Source organism: Phyllobates terribilis, unplaced genomic scaffold (genome assembly GCF_046119375.1).
Source record: "Phyllobates terribilis strain yellow unplaced genomic scaffold, ASM4611937v1 Scaffold_2__4_contigs__length_985480577, whole genome shotgun sequence".
In the NCBI taxonomy this organism is placed as follows: domain Eukaryota; kingdom Metazoa; phylum Chordata; class Amphibia; order Anura; family Dendrobatidae; genus Phyllobates; species Phyllobates terribilis.
This window is the reverse complement of record NW_027362762.1, coordinates 3,575,854-3,585,665: the sequence shown is the minus strand read 5'-3', so window position 1 is coordinate 3,585,665 and position 9,812 is coordinate 3,575,854. Positions and strand designations below refer to the sequence as shown.

The following is a 9,812-nucleotide window of genomic DNA, read 5'->3' as shown; positions in this document are numbered from 1 at the left end:
CTACTTTTGAAAGCTTCTTACTTTGCAGCATTTTTCTACACCTGACTAAATCTTTTCTACTTGGCAACATTGCCAATAAATTGTCCAAATGACCAGACAAGATAAGTACATAAAATAAATAAGCAATGTTAGATTTCTGGCCCAGTATCATTTTAGAAGGTTCTTGATATTTTGAGCATTAGATATTATGGACAACCCACCACTTTTTTGCAGTTTTATTTACAAAAAAAGTAATTAAAAACAATTAAAATTTCAAAAAAAACAAATCAAATATCTTCATATAGAAAATGTTTTCAGCATTATAAGAACCATGAAAGTTTTGGCAAACATTATAGATTCCCAAGACTCTCGTAACATTCCACTACAATGACTGTAGTTAATTTAGCTGAGAAAACTTTTTGAATACATTTATGTTTTGTAAATTGTGGATCAGTTTTAATTTTAAAGTTTCTGTCCTTATCCCATAAACAATGGGATTAACAATGGCGGAAGTAAGAAGTCCAGTGACGGAGAGTAGGACGTGAGCCGCTACAGAAATAGCTCCACTACTCAGTCTGTATCGTAAAAAAACAAAAAGGGTCGCAGTCATAAAAATGGAAAAGCTGATGATGTGGGTGACCAAAGTATGGATGGCCTTGAGGGACGATGACCTGGAAAGCTTCAAACATATCAGCATTGTCCTTACGTAGCAATAGATGATAATCAACAGAAGGCACACAAGGAAGAGCAACGATTCTACAAGTCCAACAAGGTTATTCACCAAAGAGTTCCCACAAGCCAGTCTGAGCAATGACATGTTTTCACAGAAGATGTTATTAATAGTGACGCCGCAAAGGTGGAGGTTTGCTGTCATTACTACAGGAAGCATCACAAGAACAAAGCTAAAAACCCATATCATACTGATATATGTCAAAGCCTTCATATTAGTCATGATGGAAGAGTATCTCAGAGGGTTCCCCACCGCTAAATATCGATCATAGGCCATGGCAGCAAAAGTCAATATTTCCACTGTAGAAAAGCTTTGTACACAGAAGGTCTGAAAGAGACATTCAGGGAATGAAATAGTTGAGCAACCAGACAGTAAATTAACTATGAATTGAGGGAAGACAACTGTGCTTCCAAAAACAGCATTGAGTAGAAGATTACATATGAAGAGGTACATGGGTTCATGGAGACTCGCCTCAGCCCATATAACATAGACAATCAGACAACACAGAAAAGTTGTTATAATGTACAGAATAAGAGCCACGATAGAATAGGGGATCCAATGTCGTTCCAACTCCAAGAGTCCAAGGAAGACAAATGGCCTTCCTACAATGGACATGTTCTCCATCCTTGAGCTTGACTCATATATTATAAAAATGTCATGATGGGAAATATATCAGGATAACTTAACATGACTGTCATCATGACTATACATGACTATGATCATGACTGTACATCAGGCTCCTTCTTATAAATCTAATTGAACAGAACATTCTTTCTCAGAGGATTTAATCTCAAGAGATTAAATTAAAGTTAGAACAATGAATAGAATGAATTTGCTCTTTGAAAGAAAAAAAATAAAGTTTTGTACCTTACCGGGGATAGGCGGAGAGCTGTTCATTAATGTATTGTTTTTTATTATCATATTTTGCTACTATTTTTAAGGGGTTTTATAAGCAATTTTGTGAAAACAAAAAGATTACACATTTTGTAAGATTTACATTTGAATTTGAATATGATTACTCCAGATTTTTAGATGTGACACCTACAAAAATGTTAAGAAAATGGGCTGGAATTATTCAAGCTACTGGATTTTAGGACATTTGGGCTACAAATACAATATTTGTAACATCAGCAATTAAATGCTACACTTACCCTGGTCACCTCGAAGAGCTGTGCTTCTGCCACAGAAACATCTAGGAAGAACAATAGGTCAAGTAGAGTTTGAAGTATAAGAAATTCGATGTGAATCAAAATCCTTGTCGAATTTTAGGAAATTTGAAAGACCTGGAGAATTCAATCAATTTGCAATTTGATTCATGTGAATCGCCAAAAAATGCCCTTTGTCATTTATATAAAGCAGAAGATTGCACCACCCAGAGACAACTCGCATGACCTCAGTAGAGATGAGCGAACATGTTTGGAAAATGTTCGTCAATCTCAAATTCGGCACGAACATTGCACATTCTGTATCGTGTTCGTACCCCGAGCGTTTTTACTCAAAATTGGCAAAGTGCGGTATATGATCACTAGTGGGTTTTTTTAGGATTTTGGCTAGGATAGTGGTGCTGTATGATGGGGTGGGGGTGTTTGATGAGGGGAAGGGGTGGGGAGAGGTCAGAGGAGCAGTAGACTGTTATTCTTAATTTTTTTTTTCTTAGCTTAATGTGTGGAGATTCCGGCAGCCAGGAACCCTCCACAACATTCAGACGCAAGGGCTTGTGTCATTGGCTGCTGAAGTCACATGTCTCTCATATAAAGAGCAGACATGTTGTTTTGGTGCCATTTTGCCAGTGTGACAGCTCAGAGAGGCTGCTCCTGGATAGTGAGATAGTTACAGTAGCTAGGCAGTTGATTGTCAGTCAGATAGTTTAGATGTATGTGTGGCTGGGAAATCGACCTTCCAGCAGATGAATCCTTTTTTGCTAATAGTGTGGTCCAGAGACACCAGGCCACAATTCAGAATATAACTCTGTTGTGTTGCTAATATTGTGCTCCATGCAGGAGTACACCTTTGAAACGCTAAATTCTTTCTGCTAATACCGTGATTCTAAAAACAAAGCAACATTTTTGCATAGCAATATATGGTGCTCGTAATTTTTTTGGCCAGGAAGCAGTTAAAAAATCTAAAATCTTTCTGCTATTAGCGTGGCACTGAAACAAGACCACATTTGTGCATAGAAATATTTGGTGCTGGTAATTTTTTTTGCCAGGCAGGAGTTCACATTTGAAAATCTAAATTCATTCTGCTACTAGCGTGTTCCAGAAAACAGGCGACATTCCTGTATATAAATATTTTGCTGCTACTCGTTTGACTTCAGCCAGGAGTCAACATTTCAAAATATAAATTCTTTCTGCTAATAGCATGGCGCTGAAACAGGCCATATTTGTGCATAGAAATATTTGGTAATTTTTTTGACCAGGCAGGAGTCCACATTTAAAAATCTAAATTCTTTCTGCTACTAGGGTGCAACAAAAAACAGGCCATATTTCAGCTTTTAATTATTTTGTGCCAATATTGTGCTCCATCCAGGAGTCCACATTTCAAAATATAAATTCTTTGTGCTATTAACGTGCTACAGAAAACAGGCCACATTCCTGCATATAAATATTTTGTGCTACTAGTTTGGCTCCAGCCAGGAGTCCACATTTGTGGCTGGATTTGAAATGGGTCCAGGACCTTCTGTGGTTTCCCATTTCGGTCCAGCTGGGGCTGATGCTGCTTAGCATCGTCGTCAGCCCCAACGCCTAGCTGGTCCATGAGACGTACAGATTGTCTCCTGTGTATTGGTACCTAGCAATGTTAAGCATGGGTTGCAGAGGGAGACAGAGCGTTTGGAGTCTAAGTCCAGGATTCGCCGCACTGAGCATGCTCGTGACCTGGCGGATCGTGATTGGTGGTTTGGCACCTACCTGACTCTGTGACCTGGCACCGCCTGATTGGTCCACGGGTGGCGTCACCAATGGCGCGTCGGTGGGCTTAGTCTTTAAAAGGTCCGCCCACAAACATGGCGGCACGCTGTGATCATTGAGCAAGTGTTGCTGTGTGTGGACGACTGTGATCCACGTAGTTTCTGTCAGGCAGGCTAGTTCCATAGAGGCAGGCTAGTTCCATAGAGGCAGGTAGCTTGGTCTAGCAGTCTGGCTCTGCCAAAGGGGTCGCCTAACACCCCGAGCAGCCTGCAGACGTCCTATCCACTGCTATCGCCTGTCAGCCATGTGGAGTTGTACCCTTCAGTCCGGTAGCACGCCGGCTGGAGGCACGTGTACCCGTCGGCGTAGTCACACACGCATCCTACACACTGTAGTCCCTGTGATGTACAGGACTACAGATGGTTTTTCTCCCACTATCTCTCATGCTGCTAACGGAGATAGAGTGAACCGCTATACCCGTTCCTGTGTGCAGTAACACGGAAGTGTTTACTATTTAAGTTGGTTGCTTTACTTTCCACCCGGAAAGTGTTCAGCAGCAGTCCTCCAGGCTGCATCGCGGACCCCGGGGTCGGTTGCGTTCCATTATAATAAAGTTATCTGCAACCGCTCTCCTAACAGTATCAGAGCACCAGCAATTGCTGCAGTATATACAGCGAATTGAGGCCAGACTTAAATCTCTGGAACAGGCTGTCCCGGTCGCTGATATCACTGCAGTAGCTACCCAGGCGGCTTCTTTAGCAGCCAATATTATTAACTCGGCTGCGGTAAATACTGCAACCACTGCAAGTGCGCCATTACCCTGTTTTGCTCTCCCGGAAAAATTTTCTGGGGACAGTAAATTTTGCAGGGGTTTTATTAATTTATCCTCCATTCACTTGGAGATGATGGAAACACGGTTCCCCTCCAAAAGAGCCAAAGTGGGCTATGTCATCTCATTACTCTCCCACAGGGCTCTGGAGTGGGCTACTCCTCTATGGGAGCGGAATGATCCGGTTGTAGCAAATGCGGGTCTTTTCCTTAAGACCCTAAAAAGTATATTCCTTGGTCCTCAGGTCACGCATGATACAGCCCTTAAGCTTCTTGCGTTGATTCAGGGTTCAGCCACCGCCAGCCACTATGCCATCCAGTTTAGAACCCTAGCGGCTGAACTGGATTGGTCTGAGCGGTCGCTTATCCCGGTGTTCTGGAAGGGTCTGGCTGGTCATGGTAAAAATGCTCTATCTACAAGAGAAATCCCAACTTCCCTGGAGGAGTTAATATCTCTCGCTAACCGTATAGACTTGCATCTTGCGGAACACAAGTTAGAGCTGGAGGTCGCCAGACCTCAGTATCAGTTGGCACCACCCTTCTCTAGACCCATTTCCAAACCCGAGACTCCCGACCCGGAGCCTGAGACTATGGATATATCTCAAACTGAGTCTAACTCTTCTTGTTCCCGACCTGCTCATCTCTTGGAGTCCCCCGTTAATAAGGGTTCCAAGCAGTCGGGTAAACGAGTTGGTCTTACCACCGTTGGAGGAGGTGTATTAAATTCTGGGACTTCTTCCTCCAAATTATTACATAATGTGTCATTGTCCTTTGGTACATCTGCAGTTACTGCCAAGGCGTGGGTGGACTCTGGTGCTGATGGCAATTTTTTATCATCTACGTTTGCCCAGAGGCATGCCATCCCTTTAGAGTTACTGTCAAGACCCATGAACATTAATGTTGTTAATGGTTCACTCCTGGATGCGCAAATCACCCACCAGTCGATTCCCCTCACCATGTCATTTCCTCAGGGCCACCGGGAAGTCATCTCATTTCTTATTATTCCCGGTGGATTAGATGAGGTGTTATTGGGTCTCCCCTGGTTACGTTGTCATACTCCACACATTGACTGGAATACGGGGGAGATTTCTTCCTGGAGTGAGAATTGTGCGTCTCAGTGTATGGTCTCAGTCACCCGGAGAGTAGTCTCTGATCCCTCTACCATTGTGGCTTCCGGTACAGATTCTTTGTCTGTCCCCAGGACCCGGGTCTTGTCAGACTATGTCAAAAGAAACTCTCAGGTAGAGAGGGTGGCTGCTGTGTCCTCTAACCAGGTTTCATCAGGGAGGACGTTTGTTTCCCCTAATCTACAGAATATGATGCTCTTCTGGGCTCATGCCAATAAGATCGGAGCTCATCTGGGGTCAAGCATACCACTAAGTCCCTTCAACGGTCCTATTGGTGGCCACGGTGGCATCAGGACGTTAAGGACTTTGTCCTCGCATGTTCCATCTGTGCGGGAGATAAATCTTTCTGCCAAAGTCCGGCGGGTCTTCCCCATCTGTCACCACTGACGGACTCCACACATAGAGAGTCGGTTGTCACTTCTTGCCGTCCTGCCCCCCGCTTTAAAAAAGGGTACCCTGTACACCGGAGGGGTCACGGTTCTGTCAATCCCCTCTGTGACCCGGTGGACCACATTTTTGCCCCCCTGCTCATGGAGGAAAATGAGCATCAAATGGAGGGGAATGTTAGAATGGGGGATAATGTTAGGCGTCGGTCTGCGGCTGGATTTGAAATGGGTCCAGGACCTTCTGTGGTCTCCCATTTCATTCCAGCCAGGGCTGATGCTGCTCAGCATCATCGTCAGCTCCAACACCTAGCTGGTCCACGAGACGTACAGATTGTCTCCTGTGTTTTGGTACCTAGCAATGCTAAGCATGGGTTGCAGAGGGAGACAAGGCATTTGGAGTCTAAGTCCAGGATTCGCCGCACTGAGCATGCTCATGACCTGGCGGATCGTGATTGGTGGTTTGGCACCCACCTAACTCGGTGACCTGGCACCGCCTGATTGGTCCACGGGTGGCGTCACCAATGGCGCGTCGGTGGGCAGGGCTTAGTCTTTAAAAGGCCCGCCCACAAACATGGCGGCGCGCTCTGATCATTGAGAAAGTGTTGCTGTTTGTGGATGACTGTGATCCAAGTAGTTTCTGTCAGGCAGGCTAGTTCCATAGAGGCAGGCTAGTTCCATAGAGGCAGGTAGTTTCGTCTAGCAGTCTGGCTCTGCCAAAGGGGTCGCCTAACACCCCGAGCAGCCTGCAGACGTCCTATCCACTGCTATCGCCTGTCAGCCACGTGGAGTTGTACCCTTCAGTCCGGTAGCACGCCGGCTGGAGGCACGTGTACCTGTCGGCGTAGTCACACACGCATCCTAGCACCGCCACTGTAGTCCCTGTGATGTACAGGACTACAGATAGTTTTTCTCCCCCTATCTCTCATGCTGCTAATGGAGATAGAGCGAACCGCTATATCCGTTCCTGTGTGCAGTAACACGGAAGGGTTTACCATTTAAGTTGGTTGCTTTACTTTCCACCCGGAAAGTGTTCGGCAGCAGTCCTCCAGGCTGCATCACAGACCCCGGGTTTGGTTGCGTTCCATTATAATAAAGTTGTCTGCAACCGCCTTCCTAACAGGCCAAATTTCTGCATAGCAATATTTGGCGCTGGTAATTTTTTTGGCCAGGCAGGAGTCCACATTTGAAAATATAAAATATTTCTGATAATAGTGTGGTCTTGAAACCAGGCCACATTTCAGCTTTTAATTATTTTGTGCTAATATTGTGCTCTATCCAGGGGTCCACATTTGAAAATGTAAATTCTTTCTGCTACTAGCATATTCCAGAAGGCAGGCCACAGTTCAGCTTTTAATTGTTTTGTGCCAATATTGTGTTCTATCCAGGAGTCCACATTTCAAAATATAAATTCTTTCAGATACTAGCGTGCTACAGAAAAGTGGCCACATCTTGCATATAAATATTTTGTGCTACTGGTTTGGCTTCAGCCAGGAGTCCACATTTCAAAATCTAAATTTTTGTTGCTAATTGTGTCCTCCAGCCACACTACCTCAGTAAATAAATACTGATTGGTAATTTAGTCAAAGGTGACTGACAGGTCTAAGCCTAGGTTTGTGAAACAGCTAGTTAAAAGAGAGGAAGGGTCCATCCAAGATGAGAGGGAAAAAGTGAGGTCATGGTGGAAGGGGGAATAGGCTTGGTGTTCAAGGTGTACATGGGGTAGATGGTAATGTTAGTGAAAGCTCTACTGATCAAATACCATCTCGTCCTATCCAAAGACAACTGACAACTTCTGTTACTGGATGGGCTACTCCACTCAATTTCTTTGGCAGGTGCATAGCGGTACGCCTTGCTGATGACGACCAGAGAGAGCATGTGCTCCAGTGGATGGCAAGTGCTGCATCAAGTGGCCTCTCCTCCTCATCCTCCACCTCAGCATCACACACAGTACAGTCCTCAGAGGTGGCACTCAAATTACCCTTGTTTTCCCCAGTGTCACAACTTTCCAACCGTCCAACTGACTTTGGGGAACCACAGATGGGCGAGTCTGCAGAGCTGTTCACACATTCTATGCCATGGGCATCACAGGTCTGCTCCAAAGATTCACAGACTCAAGAGGAGGAAAGCATCTGCACCGATGTCCAAAATTTTTTTCTGTTGGATCCGGGGCTGGATGAAATAAGGTCCGAGCAGAATCCGGATCCTCATCAGCAAAAGTGATGAGCAAGCGTGTTCTGTTAACCCTTTTGGCAAGCATGCTCGGGTGCTCCCCTAGTATTTGCAGCATGCTCGAATGCTATGTTTGCGGCACTCCGTGTGCATGATTTGCAACTGTTTGACAGCTTTAATACATGTGAGGAATGCCTGTTTGTTCATCACTTGTCACCAGACGTTTACCCCTGGATAAAGTGATCCTGATGAGACTCAGATACCTGAAGAGGCGCACGCAGACTGTACTGTGCTGTCAAAACAGGAAGAGGAGGAGGTTGACTGTCAGGGTGAGGAGTTGGAGAACAGAGAGGATGACAATGAGATTGTAGATCCCACTTGGTGTGAACCCAGAGGCACGCAGCTGAGTAGCACATCTGAGGAGGTGGAGGAGGAGGAAGATGAGGAGGTTACATTGCGGCCTCCCCCACAGATACGGAGTGATGCAACCACGACAAGCACTGCATCATCAGCCACAACTGTGGCTGTGGCCAGCAGCGGTCATGGGTCTGCAGTTCGCAGGGGCGGGAAGGGCTGCCTAGCCTGAGCCTATTTTAAGACCTCTAAGGATGACTTAACTCACGTTATCTGCTATCTTTGAAAAAAACGACTCAGCAGAGGCAAAAATTGCAATAATTTCACTACTACATGCATGAACCAGCACATACATGATCAACATAAGTTACTTTGGCAATCTCACTGTGATAAAATGCAGACTAGCGGGCCTCACCAACCACCCGCCATCCTATCAACTATCTGCTGCTTCTTCCTCCTCCGTCACCATGGCAAGTGTTCTCATGTGGCATGCCTGTGGGTCCAGTTGCCACAGAGGTACTGCATCTCAGCCAGAAGTGTGGTACCCCACTCTCAGGTAAGGACGGAGCACTACCCAGGACCCAACCACTCACATCCAACACTACACTACTCCTGAGGGAGGGTCCAGATAGCTCCTGAGGGAAAGCACAGACACGGTCCCTGTCTGGAAGGTGGAACTAGGTAGAGGAAGTGGGTGGAGGAAGTAGTTTAGGGGAGCACTGAAAGAAGAGTATAAAAGGAAGAGTAGAAACATCTAGAAGGGTCCTAGAAGGAGTCAGTTGAGTAAGTTAGGACCGTGGAGGAGTAGGGCCCAGTCAGGAAGGCCCCAGACTAGTGGAGGACTGTAAGACTCAGCTAGCAAACCAGAGGTTGCGGTATCTTCAAGTGCCGTAGCCAAAAACCACACACATTCGCTGAAAAGATGGCCATATAGAACAAAGGGGACAGAAAGGACGTCTCCCAACAAGGCCTGTGGCCACTGGTTCGGGACACTGTGTGTGAGGCGCAGGGCAGGAGGGAGAGAGCCAGCACAGAGAGAGATGACTTGGAAAGGTACACAAAAAGGGGGTCCCGTTCAAGTGCATCCAAGATATCTGAGAGTTGGCTGGATCACTTCCCCGGAGGACACAGGGCTCGGTGGGCTGTTATAATCTGGCAGTTGTAACCTGGAACACCATAAGAACTGTGAGTAAAAACTTGAAGACTGCACCCCGCTGTGTCCTTTACTTAATTGCTGCGTCACCTGCCTTGCACAACACCAACATCCTAAATCTCTCATTTAACTGCCCCGTGGAGAGCTGAACCATCTTTGCTGCATCACCAACAGCCT

General features: G+C 45.7%; 1 protein-coding gene across 1 annotated transcript; it reads right to left on the bottom strand.

Moving 5' to 3' along the window:
• Positions 1 to 376: 376 nt before the first annotated feature.
• On the bottom strand, positions 377 to 1,333 carry LOC141242757 (olfactory receptor 52K1-like). Its single transcript, XM_073668862.1, has one exon. It carries the CDS (start codon positions 1,331 to 1,333, stop codon positions 377 to 379), a length of 957 nt encoding a protein of 318 aa, XP_073524963.1.
• Positions 1,334 to 9,812: the final 8,479 nt, after the last annotated feature.